This window comes from Muntiacus reevesi, chromosome 12 (genome assembly GCF_963930625.1).
Source record: "Muntiacus reevesi chromosome 12, mMunRee1.1, whole genome shotgun sequence".
Taxonomy (NCBI): Eukaryota; Metazoa; Chordata; class Mammalia; order Artiodactyla; family Cervidae; genus Muntiacus; species Muntiacus reevesi.
The window spans coordinates 42,038,629-42,065,261 of record NC_089260.1 but is presented as its reverse complement, the minus strand read 5'-3'; the positions used below and the strand labels follow the sequence as shown (position 1 = coordinate 42,065,261).

The window sequence follows — 26,633 nt, the reverse complement described above, 5'->3', positions numbered from 1 at the left end:
GATCACTGACGTGATAGACATGAATCCAAGTAGGCTCCAGGGGTTGGTGATGGACAGGGAGGCCTGGAGTGCTGCAGTCCATGGGGCTGCAAAGAGTAGGACACGACTGAGTGACTGAACTGAACTGAATATAAGATAGGAAGAGGAATTTTTTCTCAAAGGAATGACTTTATACACTGCATTTTTTTTGTCCTTTAAATTCTGGACATTCACTCTCCATTTTCATGAAGCTGCTGCTGCTAAGTCGCTTCAGTTGTGTCCAACCCTGTGCGACCCCATAGATGGCAGCCTACCAGGCTCCTCTGTCCCTGGGATTCTCCAGGCAAGAACACTGGAGTGGGTTGCCATTTCCTTCTCCACTGCATGAAAGTGAAAAGTGAAAGTGAAGTCGCTCAGTTGTATCCAACTGTTAGTGACCCCATGGACTGCAGCCTACCAGGCTCCTCCGTCCATGGGAGTTTCCAGGCAAGAGTACTGGAGTGGGGTGACATTGCCTTCTCCGATTTCCATGGAGAGCTAAAGTAAACCTGATAACTAAAAGGAAAAGTCTTAAAACAAGAGATATCAAGTTACTTGTCCTGCCCAATTGTAGAAGACCCCCTGAGAGACTTGGGCACAGCTGTGTTTGAAGGACTATTTACATCAATTACATCTATCAGTAACTATGTGCTCAATGGCTCAGTCATGTCTGACTCTTTATAATCCTATGGACTGTACCCCACCAGGCTCCTCTGTTCATGGGATTGTCCTGGCAAAATACTGGAGTAGGTTGCCATTTTTCCTCCAGGGGATCTTCTTGGCCCAGGGATCAAACCCAAGTCTCCTGAGCAGACGGAAATAAATTAGATCTCTATAATGCTTTAAAAGGGGGGGGGGGGGGTATTTTACACCTGCTGCATTAGGACAAATGCAGCCAATCTAAAACTTCCAACAACCTACAACATGTGAAGTGATTCATTGCACATGGTACAGGTAACCCCTAGGAGTTTGTCTAAACATGGAAAGGCTGAGTTTCCATGCCAGAGAAGAATCCTGAAATATAAGAAAAAACTTTTTTCAACAGTTTATTCATGTAAAAGTCTGGTAAGCTGTCTGCACAGACAATTTTGATGTAAGTTTTGCTATTCTGGTTCTCTGCACGTCACACAAGTGTAAACACTGCTGAATTTCTTCAAGGCCATACTCTTAACTGTCCTTGTTTATTTAATATGCAGTACAAGCCAGAGGAATTAATGGACATTTCAAGCTTTTTTAATGCAGCTAAATAGGTTCTTAAAACCTATTTAAGAGTTTTTTAATGGAAAAAAATTTAGAAAAGGATCTTAGATTTAATGCATGTGAACCACATCTGAAATTCTGAGTCTGCATAAGAAGCAGCCCTCAAATGTCTCTAAATTTCCAAATATCCCACTATCAGTGTGGTTCAAATTCGAGAGCAGATGAGAGCTGAGAAAGAACTATGCTTTTGGAGGTAAGAATGCATTTCCCACATACAACCTAAAATTTTAAGCAAGTCAACCTCTGGGTAACCTTTGGGTACTAAATGTAGTATTTGTTCATAAAACTACTAAGATCTAAACTGAATGCTACCAACAGTGATAATATAAAGGGTGGATATTAGCTAACTGTTTCTAATATGAAATTCATGTTACTTATCATACCTGAGGACTTTAAACATCAAGTTCAATACTCACTGACCTCACAGTACTGAGATCTTACCACAATGCAGGCATACTAATGTATTCAGACTAATGCTCTGCAAGTGATTAGAAAGTCAGACACTGAATATGGTATGTGAAGATAGGTCAAAATACAATATACATAGAATGAGCTATACAAAACAGGCTATAATTATAAAAGCCAGTCTACAATAAGGACACCAAGGTTTCTATAGGGACAATAAGAGGGAATGTTTTCTCTGATTAAAATTGCAAGTAGATGAGAATACTTAAAGGGCAGCTACAAAAACTGAACATACAAGTAGACAGTTTCATAAACTAATCTAATTATGAATAATATATATGACAGAGTCAGTCTAGCATAAATGATAAATATCTGACAAAAGTGGTTGGGGACAAGAATTTTAGAGTAGTTTTCAATTCAATTCTCTCCTTTTCAGTCATCTAATATGTATCAGTGGAATGAATATTAATAGTTTTCACAAAGCAGCGAGAATCAGACCACAAACAAAAGGATGAAGACATTATTTGCCAAAATGTTTCTAAAGTTTTATAATCAAGGCAAGTATATTTTTTAGCACCTTTAAAATAAGTTCAAAATATGGCCACCTTCAAAACCTCCATGGTTACCCTTCTGGTCCAAATCACCATCACCTCTCACCTGGATCACTGCCATTATTTATCTGGCCTCCCTAAATGCTTGTGCTTCCACATCTCATCAAATAAAATCTTCAGTGAATGGTGAATTTTGCAACCACTTGTCCAGAGCAGTGGACCTCAGGAAAGTTTTGCTATCAGAAAAATCTTCAAATCTATATGTACATTAAGCTTTGAGTACTGGACCCTTTATAATTATTTTATAACCATATAGATAATATGATTAAAATAACTTTAAGATAATTTAAAAGTAATACTGGACTTCCAGTGCTCTGTTATTTTCTCAACCGTGGGTATCAGAGCATATAACTTCTATCACATGGGAGGGACCATAAAATTAACTGATGTTAATAGGGGATCTTTTTATTTCAAAAGACTGGAACAACTGCCCTAGGGTTTCCACATCATTCTACATGTAGTCTTTAATTTCCAGAAATAACATTACTTAATAAATTTGATGTTGCTGACTAGTTCCTAAGTCGTGTCCAAATGTTTTGCCACCCCATGGAGTGTATGTAGCCCACCAGGCTCTTCTGTCCGTGGGATTTCCCAGGCAAGAATACTGGAGTAGGTTGCCATTTCCATTCCCAAGAGATCTTCCCAACCCAGGGATAGAACCTGCGTCTCCTACATTTAGCAGGCAGATTCTTTACCACAGAGCCACTTAATGAATAAGCAGGTATTTTCCACGTTGGTATTAATACCGAATCAGCAGAATGGGAGAAGAGTAACTTAGGTTTGATTCTTGATTGTTCTAATAACTAGCTTTTAAACCATAAACAAGACAATTCACTTCTACAGGCTTCAATTCCCTCACATTAAATGAGGATAAATCTATTTCTTCTATTTCATTGAGCTATTTCAAGATAAAATCAGAATGAAAGTTACATTAATAAAGTATGATGCAAATACTAGTATACAATAGAAGGCATGGAGGTTAATGTGTCAATGAAATGCTTCAGTTCAGACTTGACCATAAAGAGACTTGACTGCTAAGCTTGACTACACAGGAAGTAAGAACCATCACAGGATTTACTGAGAAGGGTGAGGATGGTGGTGGTGGATGTACGTGGGAAAACCAATGAGGTAATGGCACCTTCAAAGAAATCCAACAGCAATGTGAAAGGATGTCTAGGAGTGGGAAGAATTAAAGGCTACTCTGTAATAGTCCAAATGAAAACTAAAAACTTGGACCACACAGCACTGATGATAACTTAAGCAAAGTGATCAGACTGCCTTACATCTGTGAAAGGACCTGAAAAACCACACTTAAGAATGAAGGAAAGGAAAGAAATTTAACACAAGATGATGGGTGAACAGAAACCCAAAGAGAGAATTCTCTTATTTAGTTATTAGAAAAAAACTGAGTTTATTAGCTACGTTAAATTTGGGATGTCTAGAGGTGTTCAAGTAGAGGTGCCCGACAAGGGCATGAAATTAAACCTCAGAAGTAAGAGTGTGTACAGAGTTGGAAATCTGGGAGTTAGTGGCTTAAGATGGTTAAAGACACTGAAGAGTGAGAAAAATAAAGAAGCTAGAAGACACCAAAATCAGACCAGTAAGCAGGAGTGAAACCAGGGAAGAGGATAACAGGAATACAAGCTAAAATGATAGGATTTATGACAAAGGCTCTCACAAAAATATTAAAGATGAAATTCAAATGATACTTAAGTTTGCCGTTTGATTTAATTAAGAACGGAGTTTTAGAGAATACCTTAGACCTAGTTAGAGAAATTTTTTTTTTTTTAGTATTTGTGAGTTTCCACAGTTAACCTCCTCCAGTATTCCCTAAGGCGAAGTTTCCGATTCCATGATTCGTATTCTTCCTTCACAGGTCTTCAAGGGACTTAGCTGAAGTGAGGTAAAGGAACAGGCTGAGAACAAGTGGATTCTTCACTGCCTTGAAGCAAAGACGGTTAAGATGATGCTGATGAGCCGAAGGCAACAATAGAACATGAAGATCATTTTCTGAAGAGAAGCAATACATTTGGTTTCTGATGACAGTTGATGTGTGGTTATTATCGAAACCCAGAGGTCAAGACAAGACACACTTCTTCACTTTTTTTAAGAAAAAGATAAAAATGAGCCCCCAACATCTTACTTTTCTGCTCACATAGAAACTTCAGAACTCATGGAATCAATTTCCATTTAATACTATGCCTTGAAACAATTATCTTTTAAACTACAGCACAATATAAGAGCTGACTTCCATCTATACTCCCACATGGCTAAGAGAAGATTAAGCTGTTTGTGTCACTACTTAAAGTAGTGACATTTTCTTTTCTTGGGCTCCAAAATCACTGCGGATGGTGATAGCAGCCACAAAATTAAAAGACGCTTGTTCCTTGGAAGAAAAGTTATGACAAACTTAGACAGCATGTTAAAAAACAGAGACATCACTTTGCCGTCAAAAGTCCATTTAGTCAAAGCTACGGTCTTTCCAGTAGTCATGTACAGATGTGAAAGTTGGACCATAAAGAAGGCTGAGCACCAAAGAACTGATGCTTTCAAACTGTGCTGCCAGAGAAGATTCTTTAGAGTCCCTGGACAGCAAGGAAATCAACCCTGAATATTCACTGGAAGGACTGATGGTGAAGCTGAAGCTCCAGTACTTTGGCCACCTGATGCGAAAAGCCAACTCACTGGAAAAGACCCTGATGCTGCAAAAGATTGAGGGCAGGAGGAGAAGGGGGTGAGGAGAGATAAGACAGTTTGATGGCATCACTGACTCAATGGACATGAGCTTGAGCAAACTCCGGGAGATAGGGAAGGACAGGGAACCCTGGCATGCTGCAATTCATGAGGTTGCAAAAAGTAGGACAAGACCTAGCAACTGAATAACAACTTAAAAGTACCAATGAAATATGAATTTCCTCAAAAATAGCATATTTTAGCACCTAACACATTGAATTTCAGGTTATTTGGGAAATTTCATGATCTACAACACCTGATCACATAGAAGTGCTACACAGAGTTAGTCACTGTCTTATCATTTAGCTACTAGTAACTCATTATCCATTTTACCAACCCAGAAATCTGGAATTCTCCTTTTCTCTAACCTCAAAGGATTAATCATTTACCACAGTTAAACAACTCTCAAAAATTTTTTATCTACCACCACTACCCTTTGTCCAAGTTTTCAGACATTAACTAAACTGATAGTGCTTCACACTAAAATGATCTAGAAACTTAAGACTATTCTCATGGCAATGAGAAATCAAAGAAGTGCTCCTCTCAAAACAGCACTTGCCTCTTAATGATGTCATTCTATCAATATCATCATCTTATCTAGAAAGACATGGCTCCAACTATTCCAAAATGCTAAGTTCTCCTACAACCTGTGGGCCTAGGGGTTAGATTTCCATGCCCTTTGGTCTACTTAACATGAATGGATCAGAAATAGTCTTAAGTTTTTAGAAGTACAAAAGCAGCAAAGCCCTAATCTCAATAAAGTAAATTGTTCATATGACCCTGATTATATTACAAATAAGATAAATAAACAAATCTACTTAATTGCAATGATTATAAGTTTTTACTTAGTCAAAAATCACAAATTTAGCATTTGTCTATAATCTAAAAATACAATAAAATTTTAAAAAGCAAAACAGTTACCTGAGGAGAGTCAAAAGGATATCGACTACTAAATTTAAATAGAAGTTGAAATTTTTCCCCTTCATATAAGGTACCTGGTGCACCTTCCATGTCTACAATCCACCTAGAAGAGGGAAAAAAAAAAAAAATTTAAACCTCAGTTATACAGGACTGGGGTAAAGAGGAAAAAGAACACCAGATATGCATCTATGCCAGGCAATGGGACAGGAGTCACCCATGTATAACAACACACTTCATCCTCCCAACGATGACAGGAGTAGGTAGTAACACTCCTGGCCCTATTCCCTTCTCTGACACTCCTGGGTTAAATAAGTAGACCAAGGTCAGACAGCTAAAAAGGACAAAGCCAAGTTTTAACTACAGGTTTAACTCCAAGTTTTAGGTCCAGAAAAAAAACAAAATAAAACTCAACTTAGGTGTACTGACACCAAAGTTACACTCTTCTTACTCTATTTATGGTAACTTATTTTTTCAGACCATCTCTACAATTATGTAAAACATTTTATAGATAAAATCAGGCTAATCAACTGCTTTCCTGGTATCAATTATTTTAGAAGCTATTAATATGAGAGAAGTTGATAGCAGCAATGACTACAGCAGCTGTCAGACCAATTTTCTCATGAGTATTCCAGAGACAGCTAACCAGGAAAAAGGAAGCTAAGCTGACATCAGTCCACTTACTCTGATGGCTTCTCAAGGCTCTAAAAGGCCTTTCCTTTGTCTCTCATTATGTTTCAATCATTTAATAAACCCAGAATAGATTTCCATGGCATCTATATAAGTTTACTTTGTTTTCATATATAATAATCATGAATATAAATCTGTTTATAATAATATACAGCACACTACCTCCAATTATTTTAAAAAAGAGGAACACAGTTTATTACAACATAGGTGACAGGGCAGATTTTAGAAGTAAAAATCCGAGTCCCTAATTACAGCCATGCCACTTGTAATTACTGTATACCTGGTCAATTCCTTATATTCTATACTTTTCAGGTATAAAAATTTATTATATTAAATACAGGGAAACAAAAGGAAGGTTGAGGATACAGTGCTGGGCTACTATTGAGTACCTCACATATTATGGACTTAGGAATATATAAAATAGTAAGTGTGCCTACTGTCTGAAACTAACCAGATTGGAACCCATCAGTTCAGTTCAGTTCAGTTCAGTTGCTCAGTTGTGTCAGACTCTTTGCGACCCCAAGAATTGCAGCAAGCCATGCCTCCCTGTCCATCACCAACTCTCGGAGTTTACTCAAACCCATGTCCATTGAGCCGGTGATGCCATCCAACCATCTCATCCTCTGTCGTCCCCTTCTCCTCCTGCCCCCAATCCGTCCCAGCATCAAGGTCTTCCCCAATGAGTCAACTCTTCACATGAGGTGGCCAAAGTACTGGAGTTTCAGCTTCAGCATCAGTCCTTGCAATGAACACTCAGGACTAATCTCCTTTAGGATGGACTGGCTGGATCTCCTTGCAGTCCAAGGAACTCTCAAGAGTCTTCTACAACACCACAGTTCAAAAGCATCAATTTTTCGACGCTCAGATTTCCTCACAGTCCAACTCTCACATCCATACATGACCACTGGAAAAACCATAGCCTTGACTAGACAGACCTTTGTTGGCAAAGTAATGTCTCTGCTTTTTAATATGCTGTCTAGGTTGGTCATAACTTTCCTTCCAAGGAGTAAGCATCTTTTAATTTCATGGCTGCAATCACCATCTGCAGTGATTTTGGAGTCCAAAAAAATAAAAGTCTGACACTGTTTCCACTGTCTCCCCATCTATTTTCCATGAAGTGATGGGACCAGATGCCATGATCTTAGTTTTCTGAATGTTGAGTTTTAAGCCAACTTTTTCACTCTCCTCTTTCACTTTCATCAAGAGGCTTTTTAGTTCCTCTTCACTTTCTGCTAAAAGGGTGGTATCATCTGCATATCTGAGGTTATTGATATTTCTCCCGGCAATCTTGATTCCAGCTTGTGCTTCTTTCAGCCCAGCGTTTCTCATGATGTACTCTGCATGTAAGTTAAATAAGCAGGGTGACAATATACAGCCTTGACGTACTCCTTTTCCTATTTGGAACCAGTCTGTTGTTCCATGTCCAGTTCTAACTATTGCTTCCTGACCTGCATACAGGTTTCTCAAGAGGCAGGTCAGGTGGTCAGGTATTCCCATCTCTTTCAGAATTTTCCACAGTTTATTGTGATCCACAAAGTCGAATGCTTTGGCGTAGTCAATAAAGCAGAAATAGATGTTTTTCTAGAACTCTCTTGCTTTTTCGATGATCCCTTAAATACATGGCTATTCATTCTCAGAAGGCATGCTGAATACTTTGCATGATAAGAAAAGATATGACCACAGACTCAAAAGGCAATACTTTACAGCAAAATTAGACAGTCCCTTAGTTAGCTGTGTGGCCCTGAGTACGCTCTTTTGTTTTAAGTACTTAAATTCTAAAATAGTTATTTTAAAAAATTGTTGAAAGTTAATAAAAAAGTCACCTTAAAATTTTGTTAGAAAGATAAATGATACTGCACATGCAAAAAACTCAGTATATTCCTAACACCAGAACCAGTACACAGTAAATAAAATGCAATGCAAAAACTGCATTAAAAAGACAAAAACAAAAAACCTACTCTCTTTAATAAAAATCAGGTCACTCCTCCTAATCAAACTAACAAGCTTTCGCACAGCAAACGAAACCATCAATAAAATGAGAAGACCACCTATGGACTGGGAGAAACCATTTGCAAACAATGAGACTGACGGGGGCTTAACTTCTCCCCAGAAAAAAGCAATCAAAAGACAGGCAGAAGACCTAAATAAATACTTCTCCAAGGAAGACAAACAGATGAAAAGGAACATGAAAAGATGCTCCAAATCGCCAATTATTAGCAAAAAGGAAATCAAAATTATAATGAGGTGTCACCTCATACAAGTCAGAAGGGCCATCATCAAAAAATTTACAAGTAAGAAATGTTGGAGAGGGTGTGGAGAAAAGGGAATTCTCTTAAACTATTTGTGGGAATGTAAATTGGTGCAGCCACTAAGGAAATAGTATGAAGTTTAGTTTCCGTAAAAAAACTAAAAAAAGAACTACCATATGATTCAGCAATCTTGCTCCTGGGCAAGTAGCTGGAAAAGATTAAAACTCTAACTCAAAAAAGATAAATGCATCCCAATGTTCACAGCAGCACTATTTACAACATCCAAAACATGGAAGTAACCTCAAAGCCCATCGACAGACAAATGAACAAAGATGATGTGGTATACATACCTCCTAACTGTGGTGGGAATGTAATTTGGTAAAGCCAGTTTGGAAAACAGTATGGAGGTTCTGCAGAAACTAAAAACAGGATTACTACAGGATCCAGCAATCCCACTCTGGACAAAACCATCATTCAAAAAGATATATGAACCAGTATGTTCATAGCAGCACTGTGCACAACAGCCAAAACACAGAAACAACCTGAATGTCCATCAGCAGCTGAATGGATAAAGATGTGGTCCACATATACAACAGAATACTACTCAGACATAAATAAAAACAAGACAGTGCCATCTGCAGTAACATGGATACAACTAGAGCTTATCATGGGCTTCCCTAGTGGCTCAGATGGTAAAGAATCAGGCTCCAATGCAGGAGACCCAGGTTCGATACCAGGGTTGGGACAATCCCCTGGAGAAGGGAATGGCAACCCACTCCAGTATTCTTGCCTGGAGAATTCCATGGACAGAGAAGCCTGACAGACCACAGTTCATGGAATCGCACAGAGTCAGATGAGTGACTAAGTGACTAACACTTTCAGTTTCATACTAAGTGAAGTAAGTCAGAAAAAGAAAGACAGATGCCATATGGTATCACTTACATATGGAATCTAAAATATGGCACAAATGAACTTATCTATGAAACAGAAACAGATTCATAGACAAAGAGAACAGATGTGGTGGGAGGTGGGGAGAGACGGACTGGGAATCTGGGGTTGGCAGATGCAAACTATTACATTCAGAATGGATAAGCAACAGGGTCCTAAAGTATAGTACAGGGAACTATACTCAATATCTGTGAGAAATCATAATGGAAAAGAATACAAAAAAAGAATATATATATGTGTATCACTGATTCACTGTGCTGTACAGTGAGATTGGCACAATACTGTATACCAACTATACTTCAACGAAAAAAAAAATCATAAAAAAATAAAGATGTGGTACATGTATACAATGGAATATTATTCAGCCAAAAAAAAAGAATGAATGAAATATTGCCATTTGTAGCAATATAGATGGACCTAAAGACCTAAAGATTATCATACTAAGTGAAGTCAGACAGAAAAAAACAAATATATGAAGGAAAAATAAGCTTTGCTGGATATATTAAGATAGGATATATACCAATACAGCCTCTCTCAAGGGGTTTTCAAAGGCAATTATGACTATATAAAATTTTTGCCTTACATGATGACTGTGAACTGTTATTTCAAGGTGTGCCACTTCACTGAGCTACACTGAGAGACCACAATAGTTCCAAGTCGATCCTTCAGTATCTGTTCCTTCCTTCGGAGAGCATAGAGGTCAAACGATAGCATATTAGGTCAAAGAACATGATTCTCATATTTTTACGGTCTTTTTTTTTTTAAAGGTCTTAATACATGCTACCAAACTGTCTTTCATAAAGCATAATGGGCTTACTTCATCTTCCTTACCCATATCCCCCATTCCATATGATCCCACTTAAACCAATTTTTTTTTCTTTTTGGCCATGTTGCACAGCTTATGGAATCTTAAGTTCCCAGTCCAGGGACTGAAACTGTGCCCCAGCAGTTGAGAGTTGTCAAGTCCTGGTTACCAGACTGCCAAGGAATTCCTTGTGTAGTTTTTTCAAACTAGGTTAGAAGTTATATCAAAACTTTGCTCTTTCGCCTATCTCTGATTCCCCTAATATCTATCTTTTGTTTCAGCTTCTGCCCTGCCCTGATTAAAGAAACTAAAGAACTCAATAGAAAAAAGTATATTATTTCAAAATTAGTGTTTATTTCCTGTTAATTACATGCATCTCTTTTAACTAGATTAATATTTGGTTTGTAAATCATTTCATTAAAAAAATCCTTTCTTAATATTCCTGTTCTTAAAGTTTGACTCCTGTCTTATTTACTGACTCAAATGTCATGGTCAAAGGTAACCAAAAATTGTTTCTTCTGAAAGTAAGTATGTCCCTGCTGTGTGAGTTTTAGTCTCTGGTCTCTGTATCACTAAATATTTGAATTGTTCAATTTGTTCTACAAGTCAGTTTATAGGAAATTTTTATCTTGTTGGCTTATACCCCTTTTACATTTTGGGGTTTTTTTCTTTCTTTTTTAAGGACAATTATTAAAAATCTCCCATTTTACTACATTTACCTTTTTCCAATGGAACTGTTAAATCAAAGGAGTGTTAAGGACAGACCAAACAGTCAGTTGTGAAATCTTAGGATGATACTCTCAAAAACATTTCAAACTAATTCAATGCTCATTAAGAGAGGGAATGCTTGCTTTTTAAAAAATGCTCATTTTAAAAGAACCTGTATCTCTCTACTACTCTTGGCACATATCTAGGAAGAAACTTCTGCTCCACTCCCAAGGAAGGAGCTGAATCAGAGGACACTTCTGTGTCCTCCTTCTACCCTTCACCTTTTCATCCTCATGCAAGTCTCTAATCTATCAAATGAAAATGCTGAGGCTGTGATATTCAGTTAGCTAACACCGCTATAAAGAAAGCAACCATATTGTATGTTCAGGGGACAAGGACAGAGGTGCGCCTCTTGACTGTTTATTCACTTCAGTTCAGTTCAGTGGCTCAGTCGTGTCGGACTCTTTTCGACCCCATGAATCATAGCACGCCAGGTCTCCCTGTCCACCACCAACTCCTGGAGTACACCCAAACCCATGTCCACTGAGTTGGTGATGTCATCCAACCATCTCATCCTCTGTCGTCCCCTTCTCCTCTTGCCCTCAATCTTTCCCAGCATCAGGGTCTTTTCAACTGAGTCAGCTCTTTGCATCAGGTGGCCAAAGTTCACTTCAGAGCCTCAAATGTTTTTGAAAAATCTGATAAATAACCTCATACCAAACTACTCTATCACAGGTAAAGAATACTCCCTAACAAAGTCAGGCCAAAGTTTTTAACATGCTACCTCATCAGCAGGAACTTTTATAAAACAAAACTGTGTATTTAAATGCACAGAATAAGATATGTTTACTGTATTTACTTCTCAGTGGGAGAGAATCAGATGAAATATAAAAATAATTCTGACATACAGAAAATAATTCTGACATACAGAATATAATTATGTATTTTTAAAATGAGTATATATTCATACTTACATTGATAACAAAAGAAAAATAAGTTACTTTGAAACTTAAAATACTTACTGTGTAATTGAATTTTGAACACTCTTTTCATTTAAAGTCATTCCAGGAGGTGGGTCATTCTGTAAAGCCAACAGTTCTTTCTGTAGTCGTTTCTTAAAAAAAAAAAAAAAAAAAAAAAAAAAAGTATCATTTGTACTTTTTTTTCTTACAACATAATATCCTTGTAGTCATACGGTCTGAAATCCCTGATTAAATTTCCTCCAAATGTTTGTGCCTTTTCCTTTATAAACCCCTTACATCTATATATTTTACATGCCTGACTCTAATTTTTTATTGCTTTCCTATAATTCACAATTTTTAAATTATTTCTAAATATATTTGCAACCATTGATACTATAAGATAGTTACCAAGTTATAAGGTTATAAATGCTTAAAAGTTTTAGCAGGGCTTCCTTTGCTGGTTTTCAATGATAAAAATCATAGTTTTCCATAACTCTTAAAGAATGCATCGTTTCAGACAAATAGGTTTTCCAGAAGAACTATAGAAAATGTCTTTTGAAAAAGTTTAAAATAATTTAAATTTACAGCTATTTGTTTTCTTAAAATAGTATCATCCACATATAATTTAATCTTTCAACACCAGGATATAATATATCAGAGCCTGAGATTACATAAAGCTATTTTTTCACACACTAGATGCCCTGAAATGGCTATGTATTTGCATTCTTTTTTGTATAGCTTTTACTGTTCAAGTCTTCCCTTATTATGATCACTCGACATTCTTTTTCAGGACACAACAAAGCAAAACAAAAACCACAACAGTCCATAATTTATCGGTTTAAAAACAAAATAACCAATGTTTTTAGAAGTGCATGCAACATTATAAAGATTCCTAATGAACATTTTTTTTTGGATTAAAGTACACAAGCAGGATTTCCTTGGTGGTCCAGTGGTTAAGAATCAGCCTGCCAATGCAGGGAACATGGGTTTGATCCTTGTCCCAGGGAGATCCCACATGCTGTGGGGCAACTAAGCCCATGTGCCACCACTACTGAGCCTGTGCACCCGAGAGTCCACGCCCCACAAGATAATCCACCAAATGAGAAGCCTGCGCACCACGAGAGAAAGGCTGAGCACAGCAATGAAGACCAACACAGCCATAATTAATTAAAAGCTTGTTTAAAAATAAATAAAATTGTACATAGTAAGTGTTCAGAAAAAAAAAAAAAGCACATGAGCACAGATTCCTATTCAGAACTTCAAACAACTCTACTTAAAAGCTAGTTTCTGATTTTTCAAGACAGTGGAATATCACTATCAATACAGCAATGTTTGTAGTTTTCTAGATCTTTTCAATTCATAGCATCTTTTAATAAGCCTACCAACATCTAACACCTCTACAGATTAGGAAACTCCTCCCTTTTTTGTTGAGAATCAATGGCTCTTTTAATTGGCAAAAGTGAAAACTTTTCCTCAAATGATACAATGCCAAAATTGCTAGCAACAAGGAAAATAAGGTATTAACTGCAATTTCTGACTTCAGTTGCCTTCCAAAATGCAAAATTACAAACTGAAAATTAGTTTAGAAAATTTTTAATTATCGAAAACATAGAAATAAGGCTGCCTAAACAACGTTTTGAATAAAGAAGGAATATATTTGTGAAAAGTGTCTATGTAGAAGAAGGTTTTTAATTTACTTAAGTCAACAGGGGCTTCCCTGGTGGCTCAAGACTGTAAAGAATCTGCCTGCAGTGAAGGAGACCTGGGTTCGATCCCTGGAGATGGAAATGGCAACCCACTCCAGTACTAGTGCCTGGGAAATCCCAGGGACAGAGGGGTCTGGCAGGTTATATATAGTTCATGTGGTTGCAAAGAATCAGACAGGACTGTGCAATTAACACTTTTCACTTTCAATTAAAGTCAACAAATCCTGTAGGTTCTGTGATTAAGTCAATTTTCAAAAACACTAGACTGGAAAAAAAAAAAAAAGGGTTTTGCTTTTTTTTTTAAAGCAGGAATTCTCAGATATACTAACTTGCATGACGACTCTCTAAGGGGAGGAAGATAACATACAGCTTTCCAAAGTAATGGAATCCTCTCAGTGTAGGGCATCTTGGGAAAGTCTTGTTTCAATGACCACAGTTTGGGAAACTGCTGTGGAAATCCTCCAGACCTTGAGAACTTCACATAAGACAGGAAGACAGCCCTGGTCACTGAATCAGGATACAAAAGAAGGTCAATCTGCATAAACAGCTACCAAAAGAAACAAGGTACAAAGGCAAGCTAAGAAGAACTGCATTGGTGTAATTATCCCTAAAAGACGTGATCAGTACTGAAGAAAAAGAAAAGCTTTTCCCACGCCGATACTACTCCTTTTACGTCCACAAAGAAAGGGGCCCTTGGTAGCGGAACTCCAAAAGAATCTCCAAGTAACTGCTTCCTGGTAGTCACATCCTCCCACACAGTACCAGAGGGGGTCAGTGTAACCAATACAATACAGCAGAAAGGAAGGTATGTCACTCCCAAGATTAGGTTATAAAAGATTGTGATTTATGTCTTGGTTGTTCTCTCTAGAATCACTTGCCATACTGTGAACAACCCAATTCAGAGGTCAGCAGGGTAAGGTTAGGGCTTCCTGCCAATAACCACATGTCATTTGGAAGAACCTCCAATCTGGAATCTCCAATTCCAGCCAAGATTTCAGACAACTGCCGCCCGGGCCAATATTTTGCCTGCAAACTCAAACAAGAACCATCCAACTCTTTGGAATTACAAGGGATTATAAGTGTTTTTTCTTTCAAACATCACATGTTTTTTCAAACATTTCAAGACATTCGCTGGAGCATGTTTTTTAACAGAGGAGGTGGAGTCACTACATTAAAAGACAAGCCATGCCAGTCCCTTACTGTCTCTGCTACCAGGCAATAAACTACCTTGCACATCCATATTTCTGCAGTAGAAAGACAAAACAGGACTAACATGGGGGAGAGGTGTTAATGAGTACTTATTAAGCACACTAATAAAAACTAATGATTCACCCGTGTACTAAAAAAAAAAAAAAAAAAGATAAGGTAGAAGGTCAAGCAGTGTATTTGGTAGGCTCACAAAAACAGGGAATTCACTCTTAGGTGTATCTTTCCCAGAACAATAATTCATTAGAGGGGACAGGAAGTGTTTTTGAGTAAGCAAACAGTTTCCTCAACGATCCTCTGGCTCTTCTAAAAAACTGGTTCTAAGAACCCTGACTATGAGCACAGAAGTTAAAAAAGGAGGACTTAAAGAGTTCAATGTAAAAATAAATGAAAATTCATACTCCAGGATGTGAAGAATTAGTGTAACTGTTTAGAAATCATACCAAGTAGCATCTATCAACAGAAAGCTATTACCACATGAGGAAGCATTTAACCTCCTAATTTTGAAGACTTAAGTGTTAAAAGTAGATGTGAAATACCTGCATTAGGACTGAACTCTAGCAAAGCCAAAGATACCACCAGCTCATTAGACCATCAGGGCAACACTGGCTGCTTCCCTAGACAGCGGTGAAAATAATAGCCTCGAACTGAGTTAACGGGAGACAACTGGAAAAATATCTGCAGAAGGTAACTAAAGCAGCAGAACTACCCACAAACCACTGAGGGCTGAGGGGACTGAAAAGCTGATAGTTCCAAAGGTTCACAGCCAAATATCACCCTGTCTGTCCCTGAATCGGAGAGGTATGAGAAAAGTAATTACACATATTACAACTGTATCATGGTTCTCTGAATCTGAGACACACCATCAATTGTATTATTTTATGTAACACTAAGAAAGGAAAATGGCTACCAATTAAACAACACCACTCCACTGACATATCTTGATTTCAGACATGTTAAAGTAGGGAGGAATATGTGCATTCAAAATTGTTAATAAAGGTCTGACTTCCCTAAATGTTAAGTATCAGAACTACTTGAAGAGTAAAAATTAATTTTGAGCAAATTTAATATGCCTAAAATGATTCTTCTCTCAATATTTAACATCTACCCCACGATGCATGATCTCAGTCGATCTGTAAATTTGCACTTTATTTCCAGACTGCATGAAATAGAAGCACACCTGTGCTCCAAGGCAGAAAGACTAGGCAGGCCCACAATTTAAATGTTTAAGAGCATCCCAAATCTAGAATAACCTGAAAATTCTATCTAGCCCTCATGTGTGTTGGCTCAAGTCTAGAAAACTCAGAGGAATTTGAGCTTTTCTAAGAGATCCAAATGGTTTATACACCCACTGTGAAAGATCCTGATATACCTAAATACTGTGGGAAAAAAAAAATGATTTAATGCTTTCAAAACTGGCATAGCTGTCCAGTGGCTCTACAAGTCTAGACAGCACCTTCCTTTCTCTCCTTCCTTATGAATACAAATGAATCAAAGTGATATGAATCCACCGTAATTTACTACTTTGGGGGGTAAGAAAACCACTGACAAATTTTGGAGTTAACTACTGTCAACGACAAGACACTGGGAAGCACCACACAACGGAATGACATTCCCGTATGTCATAATACCGCGGCTGAGAAACTCCAGACTACTGCAACAGCTAGGATGTGTCACCCTGCACTTAAGACAGGGTGACAGAAGTTCAGTTCCTAAAACTTTTTCCCACTTCAGTGCTGTGAGATATTCTTCTTGAGATTCACTCTCCCCTAGAACTGGGGCTTACTACAGGGGTCCAGGAAAGTATTTGTGTAACATGAAAAGGCGGCCACGAGCTTAACACCCCCTCTTCTCCACTACCACCACTTCAAGAATCACTACAGCAGCTGTTTCACACCAAAGGTCAAGTGTGGGACAGAAAAGCTCAAAAGAATTAAACAGATACAAACATTATGACTTTTGGCCTTATGAGACTTAAAAGACCTTGAAAAGCTCAAGCCACAGTTTTTATACAATAGAGTAAAAGCAACTGAAAGATCAATTTAAAAACTGTAATCAGGACTTCGCTGTTGGTACAGTAGGTAGGAATCCACCTGACAATGTAGGGGACATAGGTATGACCCCTGGGTCGGGAAGATTCTACATGCTGCAGAGCAACTAAGCCCTCAGGCCACAACTACTGAGCCTGTGCTCTGCAACTAGAGAAACCACAGCCACGAGAAGCTCACGCACAGCAACAAAGAAGAGCCCCCACTCACCACAACTAGAGAAAGTCCGTGCACAGGAATGAAGATCCAGTACAATCAAAAATAAATATTTTCTTTTAAATGAAACAACAACAACAACAACACTGCAATTGCTGTGAGAACTTCCTGGCAGTCCAGTGGTTAGCACTCCATGCTTCTACTCAGGAGGCACAGGTTGACTCTCTCATCAGGGAACTAAGATCCGGCATGCAGTGTGGCATGGCAAAAAAAAAAAAACTGTAATCACTATATTCTAAACAGCCCTGTTCCATTTTCCCCAACTGATATAATCAATGCCCATCCCAGTATAGACCCATAATGTTAAACCAAGTTTGAATATGCCATGTGCTTCCCTGGTATAACCAGGGAATGAGATACAAAGGATAAAAATGAACACTTTTAAATATCAAAAAATTTTATATGAATGTAGTAAAACTCTAAAACTCTAATACAGATCCCTGACACTATGTGTACTGAAAATAATTTAACCTGTTAATAATGATTACTGTGACAGCCTCAGACAACAGTGAGGCCTACAAAGCCCACCTGATCCTTCAGCATACAGTTAAGAGTAGATTGACAGCCCCAGTTCTCACATTTTAAACTGTCATCTGCTCTTTGATTGTCAATAATTTTTCATAATACTTAACCTCTAATCACAGAAATTCTCTTTCTTTCTCTTTTACTTGCTGTTTCCCACTTTGGAGCCGCAAACTCCCTTAGCAAGCAAAAGGGTTTACTTTCTTTGGTGACTACATCACATTTTTTTTTTTTTTTGGTATAACAAATGCCAACTAATCTTCAGTGACAGCATTAACACTGACTAACATTTGTTGCTTCATTTGCTCTTAAACCAGACTATACTCCCTTGCTGAGACTAACTGGAGAAATTAGGAACAAGTTTACCAAGTCCTCATAAAAATGAAAAGCAGAGCCCAGTAATTAACAGGTCCACAGACCACACTGTGAAGCATGGTCCTAAGACAGTAAGTTTCATCCCAAGGAGGCCATCTTTGCCTCTTTGGCTCCTGATCATTTTCATCAATGCTTGTGCTTTATTTATTAGTTCAAGTTTTTGCTTTTTCAGACAGCTGAGGATGATGGGTATTACTGTATAAAAAAAATTATCACTATAGTTGTTTGATAGTGAACAACACTGTTCAAGTTGAGGAATACCACACTCAATGAAATGCTCTGAGCAAACAAAGGACTATTTTAAATAGCATCCCAAAAAGTTCATTCATATATAAAACAGCTCAGCTTCTAAACTAATGGATTCATGTTAAGTATTATCCAACACTAATACATGTTGAAATCAAGGTACAAAATATTTAAATGATACTCTGACATTATCAATCAAAACCAGAAGAGAATACATCCCTCTTAGATACTAAAAATGACAATATATTATCAATGGACAAACTGACAAGATCCCTGGCTGTGTAAAGCTTAAACTCTAGTGAAGGAAGAGACAGTAAATAAATAGTTAAAAAACAAGTACATGTGTGGTAATATTAAAATATGACCAAAAATGGAGCAAGTTAAGGCACTGGAGAGTTAGGCCTCACATCTTGTTAAATTTTATTTAAAAGTGACATTTTGAGAAACTAAACAGTTGAAATCCTTATTTAGGATAGGAAGAAATACAAACTAAAGGGGGGAAAACATTAAAAATGTGGAGATATATGACAATGATTGCTAATCCAACTGTACCTAAAATGCCCAACATGTTTTCTCTAATTTCATCTAACAATCAACTAAAGGTGGAAAATAAACAATAGGAGGATATGATGGAAAAAAATTAGAACACCATACACATTAATATGGCACAGCAGTAAAGCATCCACTTGCAATGCAGGAGAAGAGGGTTCAATTCCTGGGTCGGGAAGATCTCCTGGAGGAGGAAATGGCAACTCACTCAGGTATTCTTGCCTGGGAAATCCCATGGACAGAGAAGCTTGGCGGGCTACAGTCCATGGGGTTGCAAAGAGTCAGACACGACTTAGTGACTAAACAACATATTAATATCATTACACTAATAAATCACTACTTCTCATAACAATATTAAACAATTACAACATTTTTCTTTTTTTCAAATGAAAAAGGGTGAGCAGACACAGCACTGAAATGATTTTACCTTATTTAAAAATTAGGCAAAATTTGATTCGTGCAAATTAAGAAAATACTTCCTTTCCTAAGTATAATATACTTCTACAGCTCTTAATTCTAACATTTATTTATTGAAACTTCCCCCCTTTTAGGAAATGGGTAGCCTTCAACAAATCAAGGTGTTCACTCTTATTTTAAAGTTAATATTTTTGGGAATTCTCTGTCAGTCCAGTGGTTAGGGCTGCCAAGGGCCTGAGTGTGATCCCTGGTTGGGAAATTGGGATCCCACATGTCACCGAACAACGAAGCTCACACGGCAACTACTGAGCACGAGGGCCACAGCTAGAGAGTCCGCACATGGCAGTGAAAGATTCTGCAGGACACAGTGAGAGATCCCTTGTGCAGCGCCGAAGACCTCACGCAGCCAGATAAATAAATAAAAAGACTAAACATATTTCTAGCACAATGCAGATACTCTAAATACTTCCACAGAAAACAAAAATCAAATGAATGCAGGAACTTTGAAATATTCAAAGGATCAGGGCTGGATTTCATTTTGGAGTTCTCTACCAAATCCAAGGGGTGCAAGACCAAGAAGTATGTAATCTCTCAGAAGACCTGCATAAAACTATGATCCCTCAAACTAATAGTGAATAAGATAAAGGGCACAGAAAGAGATAACAATGAAATCTGCCTGTTGAGAACTTAGCAATGGCTAGAGGAAGAAAAAAATGTCTCCCATTAAATGTCTGAATCTCAAGCAGATACCCACATGGCTCTGTCTGAATTCCCACAGAGAATCTAATGCAAGAATTTAATCAAGTGGTCAAGGAAGTAACGCCCCAGGCAATAGGCATAAACAAACAAAATATCCTGGGGAATATAAAATTCTAACCACTGAGGCAACATTTCTTTTTTCAGAATCTAGAAACTTAAAAAAGTAGTAAGACTCAAGTGAGAAGTTGTTCAGAAGAAATAGCATAAAATAACTGATGCAATAAAGATTTTTCTAGCTGGAAAAGCACTAGATAGATCCCCAATTAATTTCCTTTATGTTCTTGTAGCATTTATATAACTGTAAGCAACTCGAAGGTAGAGATTACTATTTACCTTTGTAATCCTAGCATTCAAAACTGTATGTGCTCAGTCACTCATATCCGACTCTTTGCAGCCCCATGGACTGTAGCCCGCCTGGCTCCTCTATCCACGGAATTTTTCATGCAAGAATATTGGAGTGGGTTGCCATTTCCTCCTCCAGGGGCTCTTCTGAACACAGGAACTGAACCTGCACCTCCTATTGACAGGTGGATTCTGTACCACTGTGCCACAAAACTGCCTGACACATAACGCTTTCCCTCAGTAACCTTTTTTTTTTTAATTAATAAGTATGCTGACTGCTTCACTGTACGCAAAATCCAGAAACAATATAGCTGCCTATCAATAATTATACAAATTGCAGCATACAGAAGTAAGACTACACAACCATTACGCTTCCCAGGTGGCTCAGTGGTAAGGAATCCATCTGCCAATGCAGGAGACTTAAGAGATGTGGGTTTGACCCTTGAGGCTGAAAGATCCCCTGGAGAAGGAAACGTCAACTGGCTCCAGCATTGTTATCTGGAAAATTCCATGGACAGAGGAGCCAAATGGGCTACAGCTCATGGAGTTGTAAACAGTCAGACACAACTCAGCACACATAAGCACACACACAATCATTAAGAATGATGTGGGACTTAACTAGTGGTCCAGTGGTTAAGAATCCACCTGCCAATGTAGGGGATATGGGTTTTATCCCTGATCTGGGAAGATCCCACAAGCTGCGGGTCAACTAAGCCTGTGAGCCCCAACTACTGACCCCCACTCTAGAGCCTGTGCTCTGCAATAAGAGAAGCCACCTCCATGAGAAGCCCAAGCACTGCAACGAAGAGTAATCCCCAATCTCTGCCGATAGAGAAAGCCTGCACACAGCAACGAAGATCCAGCACAGCCAAAAATAGATGAATAAATAACTTTTTTAAAAGCTATGTCTTAAAAAAAGAATAATGTGGATTTCTGTGTACTAACACAAACAGAAGAATCCCAAAACACACTGAAGTGGAAAAAAGCAAGCCTCAAAAATACATGTAATTTCTTTATATTAAAACAAAAGCAAGAGTTATACAAACATCATATAATGAATATGGAAAAGACCAGAAGCAAGCACATCCAACCATTTGATAGTAGTTCCCTCCTAGCAGTATAAATAGAGAAGTGGATACCCATGTTTGCACTACATACTTTTATATATATATTTATATACATATATACTTATATACACCATCACTTCAAGGCAAATAGATAGGGGAAAAGCAGAAACAGTGACAGACTTTATTTTCATGGGCTCCAAAATCACTGCAGATGGTGACTGCAGCTACAAAATTAAAAAAGACACTTGCTCCTTGGAAGAAAAGCCATGACAAACCTAGAGAGCGTATTAAAAAGCAAAGACATCACGTTGCCAACAAAGTCAAAAGTCAAAGCTATGGTTTTTCCAGTAGTCATGCACAGATGTGAGAGTTGGACCACAAAGAAGGCTGAGAATGGAAGAATTGATGTTTCAAATTGTGGCATTGGAGAAGACTCTTGAGAATCCCTTGGACAGCATGAAGATCAAACCAGTCAATCCTAAAGGAAATCAACCCTGAATATTCACTGGAAGGATGGATGCTGAAGCTCCAATACTGTGGTCACCTGATGTGATGAAACTAACTCACTGGAAAAGACCTTGATGCTGGGAAAGACTGAAGGCAAAAGAAGACAGGGGCCAGCAGAGGATGAGATGGTTGGATGATATCACTGACTCAATAAACATGAGTTTAAGCCAACTCCAGGAGATAGTGAAGTACAGGAAAGCTTGGAGTACTGTAGTTCATGGGTCGCAAAGCTGGACACGACTTAGCAACTGAACAACAAATAAGAACATTAAAAAATGAGTAAGTTCTTTAATTAAAAGATAAAAGTTAAATGGATGGTGAAAATATATAGTTTCTGTGATTTTTAAAAGACACAACTAAAACGTAAGGTCAAAGAAAGGTTCAAAATCAATGGACAGAAAAAGACACCAGATTAAAAGTTGATACAGCTGCACTAGTATCAAGTAAAATTGACTTTAAGACCAAAAATACTAACAGAGATTTTAAAAAAACAAACTACATAATGATAAAGGTTCAGTTCATCAGAAGTATAATTATACCCAACTTAGCTTCAAAAACAGACAAAGGGAAAGTAACAAATCTACCTTCGTAGTAGGAGATTTTATTAACATCTCTCCAAGTAATAGAGACAAAAAAGCCTGTAAACTATTTTTGCCAGACTCCCCTGTCTTCCACTCTGCCAACAGAAGGTACTGGGGGCGGGGGGAGAACACAAGACAAAAGTCGAAGAAAAATGCCATTTCCCCTCCCATTCTTTCCTGGTCTGAAACACCCAAGTGAATGAGCCTCCTCCTACTGAAGTCAAGACCAGGCAGCTGAAGAACCAGGAGTGTGCACGGTTCTACGAAGTAGCAGGAACTCGTACCAGTGTCTCCAGCAGCTGAGCACAAGTACAGACTCTTTAGTTCCACCCACAGGTAGTAACAACTCCTAGACTTTTAGACAATAATCTCCCTCTCCCTCTCTAACCCTTATAACTGAGAACAGTGTGGCAGATGTACTGGAGAAGTTTAAGACAGAATGAAGGCCAGGAAGCCAAACTGAAAACTGAAGAATAAGAAGTTGAGACATTACTAGTGAACAACCAATATACAGAACAGACAGGATTTAGTGGTAAATGATCAAGAGAAGTGAGAAAGAGAAAAAAATAAAAAAGACTCCAGGTTAGCTTGAGTGATGGTGGAAATATTAATTTGAAACATACACAGCAGGAGGAACAGGTAGAGGAAGCTAGTCTGTCTATGTGGAGATGGAGGCAGATAAGATTAAAATCAGTTTTGGACGTGTAGATTCAAGTTTCTTGAGAACATTCAGAATGGCAGACAAAAATAACTGAATCAACCAGAGCTGAAGCCTGGCTGCTCCTTTTAAATGAACTCTTTAGGCTAGGTATCCTCTCTACCATGAGCCCAATGGATCCATGATATAAACTTTAAAGCAGCTTGGCTCCAGGACGCAATGAGTTTACAATCATAAAATCATATCCAAATTTCTCAAGCTAGTTCAGAAGTTATCTGTCTGGTGTTCTGGAAATTAACACTCTAAATAAAATATTTAAGCTACCCAGAAACCTTGACTCTGGATGAAATAAAATACAGTTGAGAGTCTACTGTCCTGCCCTTGGGATCACTACATTTCAAGCTCTAGGTGAAAAGCAATAATTAGCATTAAGTCTGATAGAGTCAAGGTCTCATTTTAGGTAACCTTTTTTGACATGGGAGGAATATTTAAATTTTTCCCCCTTGTAAATGTACAATTCAAAATTTTTTACCTTTCAGATTTGGCTATGCTGGGCTACATTCAGAGATTTTGATAACTATTAATAAAGCTGCTGAGGCAAATAAAATATCATAAAGCATAAGACAACTATGTAGTGGGAAATGTAGATTATACACGATTTGGCACACACCAACTCTTCCCCCCCCCTTAAATTTATTTATTTATTTTTGGTGGGTTTTTCTCTAGTTGTAGGCAGCAGAGGCTACTCTGTTGCGGCGTGCAGGCTTCTCACTGGGTGGCTCCCACTGCTGTGGAACACGGGCTCTAGGGCACGCAGGCTTCAGCAGTCAGAGTGCCTGGGCCCCAGAGCACAGGCTAAGTGTGTGTGCCCACGGGGCCGGCTGTCCCACCTGTGTGATCCTTCCAGACCAGGGATGAAACCTGTCTTTCCTGCACTGGCAGGCAGATTCTTTACCACTGAGCCACAAGAGACGCCCTCAAGTCTTAAATAAATATGCTGAGCAGAAAGTCTGGTTTGACCTACAAACCGAACTGTAGATCTATCACATGAGGCAAGAATTAGGATTTAGGGTAATAGAACTGGTTATTTATTCGTTAAAAATGTAAGCAAAAGTCAAGCCTTAAGAGTAAAAGTGCATGGTCCAGGAGTTAAGTCTCCACACTTTCAGTGCTGGGGACTGGGGTTCAATCCCTGGTCAAGCAACTAAGATCCTAGAAGCCACAAGGTGCATTCCAGGAGGGGGAAGAAAATGTCTAGGTGCTAAAAGGAGTATTTTCAACTGGAACACTCAACATCTGCTTTCCAGAAGTGTATAGCATGTGTCACTTTGGATAAGTAATATTCTGCCTTAATTTCTACATAATTAAGTATCTACCTCATGCTCAGTAGCATCCAGCTCTGCAACCCCATGAACTGTAGCCCACCAGCCCCCTCTGTTCATGGAATTTCCCAGGCAAGAATATTGGTGAGGGGTGCCATTTCCTTCTCCAGGGGATATTCCCAACCCAGGGATCAAACCCACATCTCCGGCACTAGCAGGTGGATTCTTTATCACTGAGCCACCTGAGAAGCTGGATTGTGACTAACAGAATGAGATGGGTCAGCAAATATAACAATATTTTGAAAAGTTTAAATAAACACACTATGTAGTATTAAAATTTACAGATAGCAACTAAAGCAAAGATATGAAATAAAAATATCCTAAAATTAGGATATGAGAAAGAACTTTATTAGAAAGCGCACGAAAATATGTATCAACTTCATTCATTTGGAGGAATTTTTTTTTCTTTTAACCCAGTCCCTTGGCAGTGAAAGCTCCGAGTCCTAACTAAGCACTGGACTGCCAGGGAATTTCCTGGAGTGATATTTTAAATAACAAACTTCAGCTTTTCTTTCAACTGAAAAAGAAGATTCTCTCCCCTTCTCAAATCCTTCCACCTCTCTCTGGACTTCATGCCTTACCAACTCATCCAGGATATTGTTCTCAGAGTCAATAATGTGGTTTCTAGTAACTTCACTCTTTCCCAGTCCATAACCCCTTCCTTCAGTCATCAACTGGGTCTCTCCTAGCTTTAAAAGTCATGTTTATTTTCTCTGTCAGTGTCTTCCTTTTCTTTCATTGTACAACTCCATGAAAGAAGTGGGTGAGCCAACATCCACTGCCTCTACTTCCCCTCTAATATATTCACTTAAAGCTTCAATCCCTGCAAGCTTCTGAGAGTTCAAGCCACTTACTGATTAAATCTACTGGAGGTCTTATTTCACAGATTTATCACTTACAATCTTTCATGTGAAGAGTTTTCTCTCTTTGATTCTATTATGCCAAACTTGGCTTCTCTTCCTATTTCTGCTATGGGTTCTTACATTTTACTTGCTGGGCCCTCGTTTTGTAGGTACTCACAGAGCAAAAATTTCTGGTACTTTTGGTGCCACAACTTTCAATTCACTATCATCAGGTATTTTGAAAGCTAGAAAACACAGATTCTATGACTTAGTAACACCATTCTTGAAAATTTATCCTAAAGAATAACCCAAAACTGGGGGTGCAAGGGAGAGGAAGCAGCACACATGCAGCTTGTAATGGTAAAAGTGTGGAAACAGGAATATGGCTAACTAGATCGCGACATACTGTTAAAACAAATACTGATGCTTAACTCTCTACACCAAAGGACAGCTTCCACAGCTTTCATCTTTTAAGTTTTATGACTTCAAAAAGATTTTATAAGATTCTTTTTAAGCTATAAGACAAGATGGATCTTAGTTACATGGATATATCCTTCTTGCAGATTTAGTCTCAAAGGAGCACACATCTGGTTATTTATAATTTACTTAGTATGACTCAGTTATAATACCGAGTAATGTTATTAATACTCTTTAACAAATACATATTTTTAAAGATGTACTGTATTCCTCTTGTAATATTACTGTTCTAGGTTCAACATTTTTCAATGAACATAAAATCTGGTTTTGCAATGGAATCCATCTTAGATAAATAAAAGATACTACAAAAAATTTGAGAACATTTTTATTCTGTCAAGTAGAGTTATCTGAACGTACAAATAATAAATTTAAGTTAGGGAGACCATTTCTCAAATTTCAAGTATACCCTAAGTATCATATCTAGAA

The 26,633-nt window shown here is 38.1% G+C and overlaps 1 protein-coding gene across 1 annotated transcript in view; it reads right to left on the bottom strand.

Annotated features, from left to right (window-relative positions):
* Window positions 1–26,633, bottom strand: part of UBE2W (ubiquitin conjugating enzyme E2 W) — a 63,718-nt gene that overhangs the window by 21,261 nt on the left and 15,824 nt on the right. The window contains exons 2-3 of the mRNA XM_065902844.1: window positions 12,368–12,459; window positions 5,949–6,051 (exon numbers count right to left, since the gene is read on the bottom strand). Of these exons, the coding sequence (XP_065758916.1) occupies window positions 5,949–6,051; window positions 12,368–12,459 (195 nt within the window). The remainder of the gene's footprint in view (window positions 1–5,948; window positions 6,052–12,367; window positions 12,460–26,633) is intronic.